The sequence below is a fragment of the Lynx canadensis genome, chromosome A1 (genome assembly GCF_007474595.2).
Source record: "Lynx canadensis isolate LIC74 chromosome A1, mLynCan4.pri.v2, whole genome shotgun sequence".
NCBI classification, from domain to species: domain Eukaryota; kingdom Metazoa; phylum Chordata; class Mammalia; order Carnivora; family Felidae; genus Lynx; species Lynx canadensis.
Window position 1 is genome coordinate 156,394,082 of NC_044303.2, and position 21,318 is coordinate 156,415,399.

At 33.2% G+C, this 21,318-nt stretch overlaps 1 protein-coding gene across 8 annotated transcripts in view; it reads right to left on the bottom strand.

The window, feature by feature from the left end:
* FAM172A (family with sequence similarity 172 member A) overlaps positions 1-21,318 on the bottom strand; it is a 436,993-nt gene that overhangs the window by 324,017 nt on the left and 91,658 nt on the right. For 6 of the 8 annotated variants that reach the window (XM_030324802.1, XM_030324744.1, XM_030324769.1 and 3 more), the window contains 2 exons: positions 7,151-7,216; positions 1,982-2,173 (listed from right to left, as the gene is read on the bottom strand). The exons of 1 other annotated variant lie outside the window; for it this stretch is intronic. In XM_030324802.1, coding sequence (XP_030180662.1) covers positions 1,982-2,173; positions 7,151-7,216 — 258 coding nt within the window. The remainder of the gene's footprint in view (positions 1-1,981; positions 2,174-7,150; positions 7,217-21,318) is intronic. One more of the 8 variants, XM_030324762.1, reaches the window with a different exon arrangement.

Below are 21,318 nucleotides of genomic sequence, written 5' to 3' on the forward strand. Positions count from 1 at the left end.
CTAGTCCTTAAAGAACTTGTGGAGAAATACCATGAAAAGGCAAAACCAGAGTAACAAATCACTTTATCTAGATTAAAGAGATACCCATTTTTAAAAATTTACCAGGTAGAAATTTACCACAATAAAGTTCATATTTAGGTTCTTAATATAAAACAAAAAGAAAAAAGTACATCAATTAAAATTTTCAAAGTACACAACATATAAATTCTAAATACACTAAATACTAAAGTACTTAGAAATCAGCTGGGTTTTTTTTTTTTTTTTTTTTGTTTGTTTTGTTTTTTGTTTGTTTGTTTTTAAGGAATCATGAGTTCCTATTATTGGGAAAAGCAGAAAACAGTCAAGGCAGTGAAATGCTGTTAGTCTCCAAACACTACACTTCTACTTATAAGTAAAAAATGACTGACGAGTCTAATGTTACCAACAAACTTCCTCCCTCCTGTTTGGGAAACCAACAGATAGCTTATTCACAGATGTTTGGCATGACTTACCATAGTCTTTCACCTTGAAAAATCTTACACAACAATAAAACTAGGAAAGGAAAGGCTTAGTTGATCTATTAGCAGGCCAATGTAATGACATAAAATATTTCACTAAGCATTTATATGTACAAACACATCGAATTTTCTTTACTCAATTATATTTTCAAATATACAGTGAATTGTGATCACATTTCACATAAAATGTTCTCAAAACCACTGATAGGATCTCTTCTAACCAAAAACTAATGTGTCAGACAGAAAGGTAATTTCATGATTCATAACTAGAGATATAAATGTTTAAATAATACAATATTTTATGTCCTTCACCCTAAACTTTATTTTACTTAAATTCTACTATAGTTTACTTAAATAATACTAAAAAAGTACTGTTGAAGTTTGTAACCAATCAAAAGTAATGTCTTTTGTTCTCTGCATATCCATGAGGGCTGAAAAAACAATACACAATTAACCCAAGAAATTCTACATGAAGCATTTTAAGGGCCTTAAAATCTATTAATAAAAATAAAGTCCAGCTGGGCTGGGCCTTAATTTTATCATTTCAGAGGTAACAGAGCAGGAAACATATGTTTGACCTTTGCAATCATCAATGTTTCAAACAATTCCTCTCCCATTGTAATTACAAAAATGTAATAATGTAGCTCCTATAATGCATACATGTACACATATATTCCTAAATAACTTTAAGTTCTTAAATTAAATCTTTTTCTACAAGATAGCACTTTCCTTTTTTCTGAAGAAAATCTCTATTCATATCTGAAAGAAACATATACTTTGCAAAATTTGCCTGTTCACTGAAGAACTTAAGAATGAGACAGTTAAATAAAAAACAAACAAAAAAAAGCAGCCAAACATTAAGATGTAACAACGCTAGGTGAGAAAAAAACAATTTCACGATTATAGGAAAGAAAACCTTGAATACAATTTTAAAATACCAGTTTCTGAAAAGGTAGAACTCAAATAAGAATAAAGTATTTCAGTAAATATTTCAATTTACCATTTTACAGGTCTTTGTCTAATGCTTAAAGCATTTTATTTGTGAGCTCTGGTGTTTTTAAAAGAAATAACAAACACTGACTTATTCTAACTCTTCTTTTAAAGAATAAGAGATTAATTTCAAGTAGATTTCCTTTAGCTTCTAACTTAAGTAGGCAACGATTTCCAAAAGCCATCTTGGTATTTTTTATAAGTATTTTAAATAATACTGATAAGTATTTGATAACTTAAGTGATATATCACATAATAATAAATTTAGAATAAAAATATTCATCTCAAAGACATTATCTACATTTGTGTACACTTAAGATACCATTTTTTCATTGTAACTGCAAAATAATACAGGATAATTTTTCACTACAAATAAAAAACAATTTAAAGATAGGATTATGTTTAGAATGTACTTTTGAAGAGACAGGATAAAATAACTTATAATAAAACAGAGCTATAAAATGTCAAAAAAATATAAAAGAAATTGCACTTACATCCATAGCTCTCTTAATAAAAGGTATCTGTGTGCCACTGTCCAGATCTTCATTTATAATAAGCCTTCTAGCCCACTGACCTGCCCTGACAACACCACTACCATGAATTAAAACCATCAGTTTCTGTGGATTTGTCAAAGCATCCTCACTCATAAAGATAAAACTCTTTGGTTCACTCTCAGTGGCATCTACCTGTAATTAAAAAAAATTAAGTAATAAATAAATGTTTTCTGATCAAGCAAAGGCATAAGTGAGAAAACAACTCATGGCTACCATAAATTATAGAATGGCTATTCCAGAATTATAGAAGTAAAAACCTTTAAAAAAATTAAAATATTCATTATTTATTAGAGATTAACAATTACACATGAGGTGGGTGAGCATAAAAGACATGATAGTAATATGCAAAAGAATATTTGAAATATATCTCTCTATATTATAGGTTTAATATTATAATACAAATGAGAATAACTGATTTTTTTTAAAGCTTCCTATGGTCTAGATACTATGGTAAATGTTTGTCTCAATCACAATCTCATTAAGGTTGTACTATTATTATACTCGTTTACAGATAAAGAAATTGAGGCCTAAGGAGTTTAAATAACTTGCCCCAAATCACACAGCTAGTGAGTCTATAATTCTATCACAGAAGTATATTGCACCTATAATAGAAAACAGAAAAACCCAATAGGATGATATACCTATTGGAAAATCACATATTACCCAGGAATACTACTAAGTGTTTAAAAGGGGAGAGAGGGAACTATTTAAAAATTCAATCACCTACTATTCTATGTCAGTGGCCTTTGAAATTTTCTTCAGAATGTGAACACAGGCTCATATAACAATTATTTTCTGAAGGAATGTTATTTATGTATTCCTATAACCTTATCGACTAGGAATGGAAGCTCTTGTGCAGATGTCAGAGCCAGAAGCTAAAGTCTAGGTGCCTGGTCATATACATCCTCAAATAAAGAAGGTCAATCCACATACTATATAATGAAACAGCTCTTCACTTTTCAATATTAGATATTCATAAATTTATGAAACTAAAAAATAGACAAAAACTCTGGACACCAAAAAAAAAATGTCCTAGATTCTAAATGTTCCCAGTCACTATTCCTGGGAAGAGAAAAATATTAAAATTTCTCTAATTCTAAAACAGACTGGTAGCCATTTGTGTAAACAGCACAAAGAGCAATTATTTCAGCAAGAAGAGCACAGCCACAGGGCTGGAAAAAAATCCGTTCCTCAGGGAAGCCTTTCCTGACCACCCTATTTTAAATATCTCCCCGAGAATTCTCTAGCCCCATTCTGTTTTATTTTCCTTCATAGTACCTAGCACAGTCTAATATATTGCATGCTTTACTTTATATATGTATTGTAACTGTTTATTAGCCATCTTCTCCCACCACTAGAATGCAAGTCCAGGAAGGCATGGACTTTTCTGTTTGGATCCAGCTACATTCACAATGCCTAAAAGAGAGGCTGGCACATTGTAGGCACTCAGTAAATAAAGGAATGAATAAACTTTTGGAATAAGGAATGTTATCAAGCATCACCAGTGACCTCCTTTAAATAAAAGGTATTCAACTAAATAATGAGTCTTCTTATTATAATACTTGCCTGATTCAGAAAGCATATATGGAGATGAAAATGATATATGACTATAAGAAATTTTAAAAGAGCTACACAATGCTAAGAATTAAAAAGATATAACTGTGGGGGTGCCTGGTGGCTCACTTGGTTAAGCGTCCAACTTCAGCTCAGGTCATGATCTCACAGTTTGTGGTCTGAGCATTGCATCAGGCTCTGTGCTGACAGCTCAGAGATTGGATTCTGCTTTGGATTCTGTCTCCATCTCTCTCTGCCCCTCCCTCACTCATGCTCTGTCTCTCAAAAATAAACATTAAAAAATTTAAAAAAAAACATAGCTGTATATTAGTAGCAATTAAGTATGCAGGAACAGAAGTATGAAGTGTCAAGCAGTCACATTAGCTTCTCTTGCATGCGATGTCCAGATTATGATGCTGACAGCAGGTCTGACTGAAGTGAGAGGAAGGGAAGTAGATGAGAGATGGAGAAAACCAAATGTGAGAAGAAAATTCCTTTTTACCAAAGAATGTTATATAAAAAGAGAGGAATCACTCGTTAAAATGGTTTTTTTTAAAAAAGGGAAGTGGTAAGAAGAAAAATTAAACAGCAAAGCTGTCAGTGTATAATAAAACAGAGGTCAAAGAGGTTCCCAGTCATTCATTTACCAAAGAGTATGCCTAAATGTGCACAAATAAAATACCTCTTAAAATCATTGAGGCCTTAACGGATCCTGGAATGGCTATGGAAATGGACATCTGTTTATCTTAATAGAAAAAACAAACAAATAAAAAAAAAACCCAAAACTCTAAAGCTATAGACTTTCTAGTAGGTTCTGATCACTATTTCTTTCTCTCTTTGACTAAGTACCCTGTTAACAAGGAACTGAGTCAACTTTTTAAGCAATGGAATGTTGGCACTTTAAATTCCACAGTAATCACTTGAAAACTGGAAGAGTGCTTATTTTCAGAAGATAAAGATGTGTTTTTTATATTACAATGCTGTTCAAGAATATTTAAAGGGCTGCAAATTAAGGTAGCCGTGAATAGATGAATAAAAGTTTTACTGGAACGTGCAGAAGAACTGACTTTAAAAACATGAAAACACCAGAATATTCAGGGGAAAAAAAAAAAAACAATGAAAATGACAAATGTAGTGGTATTAATGATTAAGGAGTAAGAGCAGTATTTGAGATAGTCACTGGCTTATATTCATCTGAATTCAACACAGAATTCTTAAAGTTGGTATCTATAACTTTCTCTGTATAAAGTTAGTGCTGAGTTTAAACAGTACAATATCTATATGGTTAAAACATAATTTTCATCATTAGCTTAATTAAGTTTGAAACTGGCTGTTCAGGCCATTGTCTTCAAACAGTGGTAATTCATTAACTGAGCTTTCATTAAGGAGTGCATATAAAAGTCATTCTAGTGCACTACCTCACTTTATTGACCAATCAAATTCAAAGACCAACTGATCAGTGAGAACAATTTTTAGCAGTTAACCATTCACTTTAGGATACTCATGAACCCCACTAATTGTGATGATTATTTAAATATGACTGAATAAAATGAACAAAAATTTATAATCAAGTTATTAATTTATGTTATCTAAAATTCTATACAAGTGTGAGACACTACAATTGAGAATAATGTGTACATGAAAATATATGTAGGGTAGGGAGTAAACATAATACATGATCATAATCTTTACCATCAGATCATGGGTTTCCACAGGGTGTTGTTATTTATGAAAAGAAAAAAAAAGGGAAGAAAAGAGAAGTCTCTCTTTCCTTATTAAATAGTTCTATAAAACTAAAACTTAGTTCATCATCAGAGAAAAAAAAACTTTGGTGCTATTCCTATAATAAAAAGAACAACTCTGATACAAAACAAAACAAAACAAAACAAAACAAAACAAAACAAAACAAAAGAAAAAAAGACACTTTCAATGCTGGCTTTGGGATTTAAGAGAACTCAGGAGAAAATAATTACACAAGAAAAATTTCACAACTATATAAAATATATGACGACAATTTGAGGAGAGATATTAATTTCCTAAAACAAACCAAAAAACTTTGGTTTCTTTTCAGTTCATGAAATCAGGAAATCTTTGCTAACCAAAAATGGACGTGACACTTACTATACGTCTCATTTAGTGTAAAGCTTTTTCTATGTTAATTAGCTTTATAGTCTAAATTTAAATGAGAGGAAAATAATCAGATCTATAAAACAAAGTCTTCTTAAACCTCATCCCAGGCTTTCTATAAATAAAATAGTAAAACTTAATCACATAACATAATCTATAGGCCAAATATCTTCTGATTTCTCCTGGAAATCTAAGGGACAGAAGTGAGTTTAAAAGTTCTGTGTAACTACAAGCATTACAGAGTTAAATGACTCAATATTAATTGTGTTGTAACAATAAATAAACCTCAGTCTCTTTAAATATCATTCTTCAGAAACTTTGAAAGAAATAAAATTAACAAGAAAGGTAGACTGAACAAAAGGAAGAAAAGTTTCCAAATAAATGAGGGTTAGTGTAGCTATTGCACAGAATGATATATTATTCACTAGTACATCACAAGCACTTGGAACAGTGCCCAGCACCTAAAAGACACTTAAACAAATATTTGTTGAATAAATGAATAAATGATTAGCATTGTGACCTAGCATTTTAGCTTACTTATGTAAAACTAAATATAAGATAGATTTTCCTTTTAAATATTGAAGTATGAATTAATTTGTGAGGATAAATATTATTAAGAAATCCTCAAACGCTCCAATTCATAGAGTAACATTATCCAAGGAATTTAAAAATCTCATGCAAAATTTCATGTAAACAAAGTAATTATATGCACAGTTTTGTGCCTTAAATTAATTATTCATTAAGCCTTCCAGATTTTTATATATCATAAAATCAGAGAGTTGTCAGCAATATCAAGGATCATGTAATCTAGTACCACCATCATTTCACATATAAGATAACTATTTCTTCAGTTTTTTGCTTACTATTTCAGGTTTTACATTAAAACACTTTTTTGCAAATTTGATACTGAGAACAAATCTCAAACTTTTTCACTATAAAATGGCAAAATGTACAAAATTTGAAAAGAATGCTCTGCAAAAACCAGGAAGCATGAGGAATGAATTTGGGAATATCCAGAGGAAATAACATGGACATAAAAATATAAACAATCAAGAAATATTTAAAGAGATGGTGTATTTGTAGTGCAACAATAAGTACCTTAGTTTACTTCAAATATGTAAGTAAAAATAAATTATATAAATTAAACGAGAACGGGCAGATGGGGTAGTCCTTTTAAATGCATCACCTTTTTCAAAAAAGTCTGGTTATTAGTATTTTTTGCCTCTACATTTAAAAGTACTACTTTCAAAGAACTATTGTGCACAATGAAATGCGGTATACAGATGTATTTAATATTATCATTATCAATATCAACATATTAGAACCTTAACATTTAAACTTACCACAGTTAAACTAATATAACCATTTTCTCCTGAATTGAAAACTAACTCATTTGGAAGTTTAAGCATTTTTAAAAACAGGACTTACTGGTATAGAGATTTTTTTCAAATTACAGTCCTTTTCCAGGAGTTCATATACATATTTCGTGATGATCTAGGTGGGGGGGGGAAAAAACACATTAAGATGTAATGTCATCCATTATCAAGACCCACATGAATTATTATGTTATTACTCTGAATGAGTTTCTATCTTTGAATGTTTTCCCTCCAGTTTTATTGAGAAATAATTGACATGCATCTCTGTAAGTTTAAGGCATTACAGCATGATGGTTTCATCTACATATACTGTGAGATGATTACAACAGGTTCAGCTAACCTCCAACTTCTCATGTAGATAAAACAAAAAAAAATAAAGAACAAAAATTTTAAAAAGGAAAAAAACTTTCTCCTTGTGATGAGAACCCTTAGGATTTATTCTCTTAAAAACTCCTCTATGTATCCGACATAGTGATCATGTTGTACACTACATCCCTAGTACTTACTTATTTCATAACTGAAAAGTTTTGATACTAAATTTGGAGACTTCTTACTGATTACCTGTGATGGCATACTTCTTGCTGCTGTGTGAATAACTGTGAACCTTAATACTAAAATTTAGGGCCACTTAATATAAACTCACAAAAATATACAAGGACTTTCTGCTTTTCAAGGCAATACTCTGCTTTTTTCAGTGTTTCTAGAACCTATTTCCCTACAATTTCCATATAGGAATAGTATCTGATTTGTATTTCCATATAGGAATTTGTATCTTGACTAAATTCTAACACCTCTTTTGTATTTACTGAATCAAAAAGTGAAAGGTCAGAGGTATTCTAAACAAAAAAAAAAAAGGAAAATTATTCCAGAAAAATCTGGCACCAATTAGTATTATTGTTTGCAGCAGGCAGAAACACAGTTCCCCAAAGATGTCCACACTCTAACTCCAGAAACCTATTCATATTTTATGTTACATGGTAAAAGGAACTTTGCAGATATGATTAAGGTGAAGGACCAGAGATGGGGAGATTTTCCTGGATTATCCAAATTGGCCCAATCTAATCCTTTAACTCCTTAAAAGTGGAAGATCATAGAAGAAGAAAGGGATGTAAAGTGAAAAGACCTTGAATGGTCATTGCTGGTTTTGAAGTTGGAGGAAGGAGACCATAAACCAAATGTGGTGGCTTCTAAAAGGCACAATAACCTTTAAACAGCCAGTAAGAAAACAAGACCTCAGTTCTGTATTTACAAGGAACTGAATTCTGCCAACAACTCAAATAAGCAGTAAGTGGATTCTCTCCTAGAGCCTCCAAAAAGGAATATAGCCTGTGCATACCTTGATTTCAGTCTGGTGACAATCATACTGGACCTCTGACCTACAGAAGTAGGAGGTAGTATATTTGTGTGGTTTTAAGCCATTGAATTTACAGTAATTTGTTACCACAAAACTAGAAAACTAATGTACTATTTCTATGAAGAACAGGAAAGAGAATGAGGAAAGAGATGCTGAGTAAAAGCAATGATTTAATAGATTTCAATGGTCATTTTAAGGAGTGTCGTTCCCTCAAAAAAAAAAAAATCTTTAATCATCTATGCACAATATCTCAGAGGATAATTTTAGCAGCAACATAATTAAAAGTCAAATTTTATGAAGCAAAATAAGAAGATGATTTTTTTTTTAGAAAATTAAGATGTCTTGAAGGAGGTCAAAATCCTTTCTTCTATGTATATGTATTAATTCATTTTGAAAGAGTATAGTAGATGCATGCTAGAACATCGCTTCCTTGACTAATAATGATAATTTCAAACACTACAACACTCACTATACTAGAATGAGGCAGTAATTAATAGTTACTAATCAAATAGTATTCCCATATCTTAATGTAGTAGTTAAAATTATGTTCATTATACTGTTACCCGAAGGCAGCAGTGTTGTAAACTGGAAAAAATAAACTAAAAATATGTAGGGTCAGACAAAAGTATGTATGAAGTCATATAATGCTCTGCCACTTCAAGAAAAATAACTAAATGAGATTAGCTAAAATGAGTAACTTATAATTTCCAAAAATTTCCTATTACCTATGAATCACAAAAGATCCTTACATTTAAAGCAATAATAAAAACAATTAAACTTAGTTCAAACCCAAATGACTTCTACCACTAAGCAAAATACTTCAGAAACGTAATTTGAGAATTCAATAATTAAACTATTTCAGCAGTTCATACCTTAAGTCAATATAAAATACAATATTACAATTAATTCTCAACTTTCCTCTACACCATAATATAAAACAATTCAAACACTAGCTTAAGAATTAAAAACAGTAGGTGTACAGCCTTAAAGACAGAGTCTCCAAACTTTCGTGAATTTTATTTCTAGGAGCCCTACTAGGTTCTCTCTGTGAAGACTAGAGAAAAATCCCTTTCTGTTTCTAGCAGTGTGTAAGGGAAAAGTAATCATTTAAAAATATTCTAGACCTTTCTGTCTTCCTTAATAAGGCCTGCCCATAAGAGAAACTATTTTACCAGAGCCTAATTGACATGAGGGAAAGGAAATGCCCAATTCAGGCTCCCTAAAAGACTGAGACCTAATGAAGAATAGAATATTTCCTCCCACACCTCACTACATGATCCTCAGATCTGTAGTGTTCCTATAAAATAACAGGGAGTTATAGCTAAAGAACTGTAGGAGTCACACCCTATTTAAGGTCTCTAGGAAAACTCAAAGAAGGAAGATAGAAACTAAGAAGAGGAAATTTTAGCCTTGGACACGAGAGCTATATAGCAAATAGAAAACACAACCTAACTCTTAGCCAGATAAACATAAAACTTCAAACTAATGATCCATCTACCAAAGTTCCTTTTACCCAAAACAGCATGCCCAGCTTTCAACAAAAAATAACCAGCCATAATAAAAGACAAAAAGAAACAGTCTGAAGACATAAATCTAGCATCAGAACCAGACTCAGGGCAGAAAATTTGGAATTATCAGACTTAGAATTTAAAACAACTATGATTACATGCTGAAGAATTTACTGGAAAAAGTGGGCAACATAAAAGAATAGGTAAATATGTAAGCAGAGAGATGGAAACTCTATGAAAGAATAAAAAATAAATGCTAAATAAAAAACACATAACAAAAATAAAGAATGCCTTTCATGCACTCATCAATAAATTGGACATGGCTGAGGGGGAAAAAAAAAAAAGAATCAGAGTTTCCAGATATGTCAATAGACAGTTCCAAAACAAAAATGTAAAGAGAAAAAAGAAAAACAATGAAAAAGTGGAACAGTTTATGTGAGTGGGACAACTGTAACAGGTTTAACATACGTATAATGGGAATACCCGAAGGAGGATAAAAAGAAAGGAATAAAAGAACTATGTGAAGTAAAATAATGGCTCAGAATTTCCCAAAGTTAATGACAGACACAAAACTACAGATCCAGGTAGTATAGAGAACTCCAAAAAAGATAAGTACCAAAAACAATAACTAGTTTTATCATATTAAAACTACACAAAACCAAATACAAAGAGAGTATCGGGAAAGAAGGTACACCAGGGACAAGGGGGATTCGGAGAAGTGGGGAATGTGGGGGAATTTAGCTACAGAAGAAAAAGGATAAGAATTACATCACACTTCTCTTAGAAACAATGTAAGCAAGAGGACTGAAATATTGAGTGTTGAAAGAAAAAAACCCATCAATCTAAAATTCTGTATCCAATAAAATCATGCTTCAAAAATGAAAGAGAAATAGACTTTCTCAGACAAAAAAAAATTGAGGGAATTTTTTTGCAAGTAGAACTGCCTTGCAAAACACACTATAAGAAATTATTCAGAGGGAAAGAAAATTATATAGGTCAGAATGTACCTAAAGAAAGGAATAGTATGAGAGAAAGAACCAATAAAGGTAAAATATACTTTTTTAAATTTTCTTATTCTTAATTGATCTAACAGATAACAGTTTGTGCAAAATAACAGCTAGAATGTATTTTGTGATTATAGCTTATAGAAAAGTAAAATGAATGACAGCAAGGTTATTAGTTACAGGAGACAGAAACTGAGAACACTGTTATAAATACTGGCACTACCTGTGAAACACTATGCTGTTACTTGAAAGAAACAGCAGAAAGAAAAAAATTACTACTGACAATTTTCCTGGATTTCTTTTAATTCCTAAGAAGAAGCCAGATATACAAAAATAAAACCACAATGGAAAAGATAGAAAAATAATTTTAAGACTATATATTCATGAAATTGATTGTTGGCTACCAAGAGAATAATGCTTTCTAAGGAATTAGAGTCTAACTAACTTTTTCTAGCTCAGGGCTAATTGATCTAGAAACTAAACAAAGTTTTAACAAAGTGAGGAGGAATGATCAAAGAAATAGACCACAGAAGGAAGGAAAATGAAGTCTGATATATACTCTCAATGAGGTACTTCCAACAGAAAAGATATGTTCACTCTGCAATAAATTTACCTTAGAGATTTATTGAGCAATTGCTGTGTGTTTATAATGTATCTCATACATTTCAGCTTTATTTCTGATCCTTAAACAAGAAGTGAATACTGGTACCCTTTACAACTACAAAAGCACTAAAATTATTCTGGCGGCGTGGGGGAGTACAGTGGGTGACACTAAGAAGCTACCCAGAATACATTTCAGACCCTTTTGGAACTGGACTTAAGAAATTAAGTGAGATGATAAACATATACGACAAGAGATATGACTGGTTAAAAGAGAATTAATATAAATAATTAAGTGAAAATATAAAGTTCACTTTACTAAATTGTAAAGCTTCCGTTCTTTCTTACTCTGAAGAAAATCCTCTCATTAGCAACAAACTAAATTTGGCCTGATTGACTCACAGCAATAACAATTTTTATTTCACAACTTTATTAAAAATATAAGATAAAAACTTGTCTATTGGGCTTATTAGGAGAGTAAGAACTTCAGCCCAAAACACAAAATGACAAACCTCATAAACTGTTAGTCATATATACCCATAAAGAGAATAACTAAATGTTAAGAGTATCCTGATTTGAGGTGCAAAGGTAAATAAAATGAACTGAAAGAAAAATTCTGAAAAATTTAACTATACCTCTGCCTCCTGCAATCAAAGAAAACATCAGAAAATAGATTCCATAGGTTACCTATCTGAATTATGAATTAATAAAATTTGAATTTTAAAATGTTTTAAAAGGAACAGCTTTTAAAGAGCCTTAGGCTAACCAACCTGGTAAAAATCTAGTTCTAAATGACAAAATGAAATTAAATGATTTTAACAGTAAAGCAACGGTTTACTCTCAGTTCCTACTTAACATAATAACGTACATGGTATTTTCATTAAATAGATATTTATAGAACAGTTGAAAACAGCTTAGTTCTACCTAAGCATCTCCTTTTAATATTATTCATTTAATTAGAAAGCTCTGATTTCACAAATAAGTCAAGAGAAGTCAGTGTAGAAGTGTGACTTATAAATGTATCACAAATGTAAAAAAAGTTTGATATTATGAGGTTTTACCATATTGGAAGTTTGACAATATTTTGGAGAGAGAATTTTGCTTTTAACACAATCCATTCTAAATTGTATCTATTATGTGTTACTCAGTTCCACTTCGCTTATTAATAAAAATAACACTTAAGCTCCAAGGTGGGGATGTTTTGAGCAAGATGGCAGTGGACTAGGAGGACCCTAGGCTCATCTAGTCCCACAAACACAACTAGATAACTATCAAATCATCCTAAACACCCCAGATATTGATCTGAAGATTAACAGAGCAAACTCCACAATTAAACTCCACAATGAAGATGTGTGTTCATCAAAAGAAAAAGAAAAACAAAACAAAATTTAATTAAGAATAAAAAACTCCATGGCTTTTAAGAAATCAGTCTTACTCATTTTGTTTCTAAACAAATAAAGTGCAATTGGTAGGGAATTTTAGCTCTAAGCAATGACTTGACTTAGAACATGTTGTCCCCAAAACAGAAAGTTAGAAATATTCAATGTAACTTTTACTTTTAGGGCTCAACAATGGATAGCTTTATTTGGGCATAAAATTCTAGATCAATAATTATTTTCTCTGGTATTTTCTGGTTTTCATAGTTGCAGTGAAAACTTCTGCTATAGGTCTAATTGAGCTTGTCGGTAATCAGGCTTCATTCTCTGGTTTCTTTTATAATGTTCTCTATGTCTTTCATGGACTTCAGATTTACTATCATGTCTAGGTGTGAATTTTGTCTTATTAACCTTCTTGAGGACTCAGTGTACTTCCTGAATCTTTCACCAATTCAGAATACTACCTCTTTAAGTCTTATTTCCTCTACTTGATTACATTCCTTGAGAATAAAGGCTATAGCTTGCACTTGATTATACCTCACACAAAAGTGGGATTAGGTACCCAATAATCTTTTGATTTTTATTTTTCTCTAATTATTCACTACTGAAATAGCAGAAACAAGCCTAAAAAAGAGAACCTTGTAACCCAGTTGACTACTCATTTATCCTCCCAATTCTTTCTGGGGATTTCTTAGTCTCATAAATTTCAGACTAAAATATTTGATACAATACACATGGTGTTCTCAGATTTTAAGGTGAAAAACAGTAGCTAATATGAATAAGATAGAGTTTAATTTGGGGCATTTTATAATATTTTATTTGCTGTTTATTTGCAAAAAATATTGCAGCTAAAATTCAGCATGGCTGATTCCAAAGCTAGTTTATGTTGTTTTGAGAGTGACTTTTACCACTAGGTAATTTGAGCATCTGTAGTACTTTTATTGCCAGAAACACTGAATGAAATACTACAGTTTCCAGAGTATGCCACTTCTACAGCCCCTCCAGCCTCAACTCCTTCTTAATTACTATCTCTACATCCTCATTAGATATAAGATACCTAGTCACTTCATAGTGCTAACTGTAAGAGTGCAATTCAGCAACAGTTTCATGTTACTGGCCTAGGAAGTGGGTAGGAGATTCTTGGCTACCTCTGAGAAAAGTCATCTCCCTTCAGTTTTTGAGGTTGTGGTTTGGTGAATGCACTAAGAGCTTAGTAGAAAGAAATCACCTACAGTTCTCTCCTTTCTAAGGTCTCATTATTCTGTCTTAGGGCTTCACCTGAGCTTTGATTAATTAAAAAATTCTTGATATCAGTATATGCACTTCTATTTGTTGCGTTGCATGTGTGTGTGTATCTCATATATTTTAATATGTATTTAAAATTTACAAATACAATAAAACCTTGGTTTATGAGCATAATTCATTGCGGAAACATGCTTGTAATCCAAAGCACTTGTATATCAAAGTGAATTTCCCCAGAAAAAATAATGGAAACTCAGATGATTCATTCCACAACCCAAAAAATATTCATATAAAAATGATTACAATACTGTAATATAATACAAAATAAAAAAGAAAATACAAAATATACAGAAAAATAAACAAATAACCTGCACTTACCCTTGAGAACCTTTGTGGCTGGTGTGAGGGAAATCAGAGAGAAGACGGTTATTGTGTAGGATGCCTTTTACTATCACTAATGGATTCACTGCTATCTATTGGCTCGATGGAATCTTTTTCTTTCCTTGCAAGTTTAACAAGGAACCTATCCAATGACACTTGCTTTTGCCCCCTTTTGAGGATCATGGAAACGCAACATTGTATTGATGATTACCCACAATCCCGGAGAGAGAGAGAGAGGAACCACTGGCTCAGTTGTGATCATGTGACATTCAGCATCACATACTACTTATTATTGAAAGACATTGCTCGTTTATCTAAAGTTAAAATTAAAAATGTTTGCTCATCTTGCAGAACACATGCAGAACAAGTTACTCGCCATCCAATGTTTTACTGTATATCCATCCATATAGATAAGACGATATAGGTGTATATCTACATGAGTGTATACACACCCAAGCACATATACATACATATGTATATCTTATTTATTTTGATACTGACCTATCTACAGAGACTAAAAACTATCAATATACATATGCATGTATATACACAGACACAAACACATTTGCTGAGAGACTAAGCAATGACAAAGCCACCAAGGCACAGATCTTGGTGTGTATGTGGCATATTTATGTATGTATACATATGTAAACGTTTTTCTAATAAAAGTAACCAAAGCTCATTGGAGAGAGGGTTGATTCAGAAGCTTGGGCTTTATATGCCATTCTCCATTAGAAGGAACCAAAAATCCAAGAGAAGAGGTTGATTTCGGGTTTGGTAGACAGAAAATTGAAATCTGAAAAAAAGGGGTTTTTTTGTACCAAAAAGTAGGTTATACTGAAACAGCAATGAATAAATGTTAAAAGAACACAAAAAACTGCTTGATAAGAATCCTTCTGGCCAAATGTGGAATGATTTGGACGTTAGAATGATGACAGCAACAGAGTATACAGCTCACTGAATAAGAATCTATGAGTCTGTAATAATATAAAGAACTGAATGAATAAAGTAAATAAAAAAATAAAAAGCTCCTTTTATTATTATTTCTTATTTATTTATTTAAAAAAAAATTTTTTTTAAGTTTGTTTATTTTTGAGACAGAGAGAGACAGAGCATGAACGGGGGAGGGGAAGAGAGAGAGGGAGACACAGAATTGGAAGCAGGCTCCAGGCTCTGAGCCATCAGCCCAGAGCCCGACGCGGGGCTCGAACTCACGGACTGCGAGATCGTGACCTGAGCTGAAGTCGGACGCTTAACCAACTGAGCCACCCAGGCGCCCCATATTATTTCTTTTTTAGAGAGAGAGAGAGAGAGAGAGAGAGCATATGCAAGGTGGGGAAAAGGCCAGAGGGAGAGAGAGAATTTTACGCAGACTCTACACTCACCATGGCGTGTGGAGCCTAATGTGGGTCTTCATCCCCACGACCCTGGGATCATAACCTGAGCCGAAATCAAGACTGGACACCCAACTGACTCAGCCACTTAAAAGAAAGCTCTTTTCTTATGTAGAATGCCAACTAACATATATAGGAGAAATCATGGAAATTAAAAAACATCAGTAGATGCTAAAATTAATAGGTCAAAGTTTCATAAAGAAGATAGTCTCAAGTATCTGTCCAAAAAGTACTTATTTACAGAGAGAAAAATGATAATAACATATGGTATGATCTAACAGACATCACGAGTATCAGAGCAACCAAAACAAAAATGTACTCTTTTTTTAAAAATTTGAATATAGTTGGCATATAATATTAGTATCAGGTGTACAGCATAGTGATTCAACATTTATATATATATTGAAATGTTCAGCACAATGTCTACTCAACATCTGTCACCGTATAATGTTACTACAAGATTACTGACTATATTCATTCATTCAAAATCATGCACTCTTGATATCATACACGCAGGACAAAAAGTCACTTCCGGGGTACTTCTGTCAAAAATGCATAATCTGAATGTAATCATGAGAATACATATGACAGCCTGAACTCTTCAAAAAAATATCAACGTCAAGAAATATAAAGAAAGGCTAAAGAATGGTTCCATAGTAAAAGAGAATAAAGGGACATAACAATTAAATGCAGTGTGCAAACCTGGATTTGATCCTGGACTTGAAAATTAGCTATCAAGTGCATTATATAACAACTAGCAAAATTTAAACGTGGCCTGTAGACTGCATTATACTGAATCAAAACAAAAAAATTCCCAGGGCGCCTGGGTGGCTCAACTCGTCAAGCATGTGACTTCAGCTCAGGTCATGATCTCACGATTTGTGGGTTCTAGCCTTGCCTGGGGCTCTGTGCTGACAGCTCAGAGCCTGGATCCTGCTTCGGATTCTGTGTCTCCCTCTCTCTCTGCTCCTCCTCTGCTCATGCTCTCTCTGTCTCTCAAAAATAAATAAACTTAAAATAAAAAATTTCCTGATTCTGCTAATTGCACTGTAGTTATCAAGAGAATGTCCTTGTTCTTTGAAAATACACACAAATGTATTACTAGTAAAAGGGCATGATGTTTCCAACTTACTCTCAAATGGTTCAAAAAAATAATTATATAATATATAATATACATGATTCCTTATAATCATGCAACTTTTCTGTAAGTGTGAAATTGTATCAAAATACAAAGCTATTTTAAAATTTCCCAAACTGTTCATATTCCTACTTCAGGTGCTACTGACACTGCATCTATTTTCACAAGTATTTCAACTGAAATGTGGCAGATGACAAATAGGATAACAACAATTTGCTTTCATTAAAACATTTTAATTTCTTGAAATGTTATGACAAGACCACAACTATACTATATGGGGATAATTTTCATCCATTACTGCTTGTCAAAATCAAGGGCTCAATGGAGTAAGTCTTAAGAGTTTGCTAAGTTTGTGCCACTGCTTATCTCCCACCTCAATTTCTAAAATTCTGTTAACTTCCCCCATTATTCTTTAAACTCAATTCAAATGCTGCCTCTTACTTGAAGTTCTCACTTATTCTGCCAATGAACTCTACCATTCTAATGAAATTTAGTGTTCCATTTTGATTATCTCACATTCTCATTTGCCCACTTAAGTGAGCACCTTAAAAGCAAGAATTATAACCTACTCTACTTTATCATAGCATCAACCACAGGGTAGATGAGCAATATAACAACAACGAAAGAATGAAAAATGATCGGTAGTGATTGCAAACATGTGACTCTTCAGTTTGTCAAGAACCATAAGAAATACAGGACAGGTGAAAATCTGCATATAACTCAAAAGCTGAACTGATACTCGCCTACTATTGACTGGAAGCCTTACCAATAAATAACACAGTCAGTTAAATAACCCATATTTTGTTATATATATTTTGTACTGTATTCTTACAATAAATTTAGCTAGAGAAGAGAGAATGTTATTAAGGAAATCATAAGGAAGAGAAACTACATTTACAGTACTGTAGTGTATTCATTAAACAAAAAAATCTGTGGTGGATTCGCACAGTTCAAGACCTGTGTTATTCAAGGGCCAACTGTATTATACTGGGACTCAAAATCATTTAAAATAAAGATCTGACCAGTAAGTCACCTAACGGTTTAAAAAACAACAAAAACTTTTCTCTCTTAATATCCCATTTATCACAACTCTACATTCCGTCCTAGCTCCCTCCTAGGGAGGAAGGAAAAGATGGAGGCAGGGAGGGGTGGAGAGGAGGGAGAGATAGAAGCAGAAGGGATGAGGGAAAAAGGAGGAAGAGAAAAAAACATAAAATTTCTTAATAGTTAAAGTTTAATATTATTCAATAATGTCAGTTTGGTTAGACCTACAAGGGTTCCTCTCACATCTTTACATTAAAGAGACTATGGATGGCAATGAGTTCTATGGAATGAACTAAAGTATATTTACCTCAGGTGCATATCCTCTTAAGTCATAACTATCTCTTAAATTTCACTAAAACTGTCTTCATCTGATTGCTATTTTTCCTCTTAAAAGCTTTTATACTTCATTGTCAGTGGGCACATTCTAATCTTTAGTCCTTTAAGGTAACTGCTTTTTCAGCATATCTTTGAAATAAAATTCATTTCTCCAACTTTCCATTAGCATTCTCTGGAGTTCTAGTCTGTATGCCCAGCTGTCCTTCATTTAGATTAGCTTCAGCTCAGATGCTCTCACATTTTCCTTTTACCCCTTCTACAGAAGAGTCGTCCTTATTTTCATATTTTCCCCAATAACCGGATTCTTAAATACCTTAAAGAGCAACAGATTTATAAATGTACCAACTGATATCTCCTCCTAGAGATTTCACGGGCACCTCAAACTGACTATGTTCAAAGTAAATCCATCTATACATATCCAAACTTATTTTCCTCTAGTACATTCATCAACTCCATAAATGGCACCACCATCCACCTAACTGCTCAAGCTGGAAGCCTAGAAATCTTCAGTCCTTCTCCTTCATCCTCTGCTTACCATCAATCAAGTCCCTCAAGCTAAAACTTGAAGACCTCCACATTTCCTCATTCTACTCTCACCATTCTAGTCCAATGTAGTCTACCAAAAGGTATATCCCTTCCTTAATTAGTACTGTATCTCCCTTCTGCTATACTTAATAACTACTCCCTTCAAATCCTAGTTACTGTTAGCAGGCATATTTCTCATTTAAAAATGGAAATCTGGGAGCACCTGGCTGCCTCAGTCAGTAGAGCACATGACTCTTGATTTCGGGGTCCTGGATATGAACCCCACATTGGATGCGGGGCCTACTTAAAAAGAATAAACAAATATTTAAAAATGCAAATCAGATGACTTCCCAGTGCTATTAGGGTAAGACCCCAATCCTTAGATTGTGCAACAACCTGTCTGATCTGGTACTGCCTACTTCTCAAGTTTCATTTACACTACTCTCTTTCCTCATTTTCTGTCTTATGTAGCCACAGGATTCTTCTGAATTCTCAGGATCTTTTCCAAATCACAACCTTTGCAAACAATGTGGCTTTGCTTGGAATGGTCTTCCTATTCTTTGCTTATTTAGTTTAACATCTTCCTTGCCTGGCCCCCAAACTACCCACACAGGTAAGAATCATGCATTCCTCTTTCCTAACACTTAGATCATTAATGATGTTTTTCCCAAAATATGTCTTTGCCATTAGATTTGGAGCTTTGGAAGAGGAGCAACTACATATATTTGTCTCAGGCTGAATATCTAAAGCCTAACTCATGTAACGGAAACTGAATTATTTTTTGAGTCAACGGCAATAATAATAGCAAACACTCAAACTAACACTCACACTAACCTAAGTTCCTTTAATAAATCTTTATTCCTGTAATCTTCACAGGAACTCTATAGTGTAAAGAAGGAAACCAAAGCTTTAAAAAGGTTATGTACGCTACCCATGGTCACATAGCTAAATAAGTTTTGGAGTCTGTATTCAAACCTACGGAATCTGCCTGCCCTAAAGTCTAGAATCTAGTCTGACTTTATATGATACACTGCATGTCCTATGTTACAAAGTCAATAAAGATGTTAAGAGAGAGTGTGATGTAAAACTGAAGTTAAAAGGTTTTAGTAACCTAATACCAGCAGGCGAGAACAGAAACACAAAAGGATGTTTAAAGTGGTGTAAGTCTCTGTGACAGGTAAAATACAAGTAATTTTAATTGTTTAAATTAGACATTCTTTTTTTTTTTTTTACATTCACTTGGATGTTTTATTTTTTATGGTGATTTTATTTTTTCCCCTTTTTTAAAGTTAAATTTTTGTTAGTTAACATACAGTACAATATTGGTAACAGGAACAGAATTCAGCAATTCATCACTTACATACAACACCCAGGGCTCTTCACACCAAATGCCATCCTTAGTACCCATCACCCATCCAGTCCATCCCCCACCAACCTCCCTCCATCAACCCTGTTTGTTGTCTGTCTTTTTAGAGTCTCTTATGGTTTGCTTCCCTCTCTTTTCTCCTGCCCCTCCCAACTTCACATATGTTCATCTGTTTTGTTTTGTTTTTTTTAATTTTTTTTTTCCAACGTTTATTTATTTTTGGGACAGAGCGAGACAGAGCATGAACGGGGGAGGGGCAGAGAGAGAGGGAGACACAGAATCAGAAACAGGCTCCAGGCTCTGAGCCATCAGCCCAGAGCCTGACGCGGGGCTCGAACTCATGGACCGCGAGATCGTGACCTGGCTGAAGTCGGACGCTTAACCGACTGCGCCACCCAGGCGCCCCTCATCTGTTTTGTTTTTAAATTCCACACATGAGTGAAATCACATGGTATATTAGTCCTTCTCTGATTGACTTATTTCACTTGGCATAATACATTCTAGCTTCATCCAAGTCATTGCAAATGGTAAGATTTCATTTTTTGATGGGTGAGTAATACTCCATTGTATACCACATGTTCTTTATCCATTCATCTGATGATGGACATTTGGGCTCTCTCCATAGTTTGGCTATTGTTGATAATGCTGCTATAAACATTGGGGTACATGTACCCCTATGAATCTGTTATTTGTATCTTTTGGGTAAATACCTAACAGTGCAATTGCTAGATCATAGGGTAGTTCTATTTTTAGTTTCTGAAGGAATTTCCATACTGTTCTCCAGAGTGGCTGCACCAGTTTGCATTCCCACCAACAGTGCAAGAGCGTTTCCCTTTCTCCTTATCGTCACCAACACCTATTGTTTCTTGTGTGGAGTCCCAGAAAATGAATAGAGAGAAAAAGGAGCAGAAGGTTTATAAGAGCAAATTATAGCTGAAAAGTTCCATCGTTT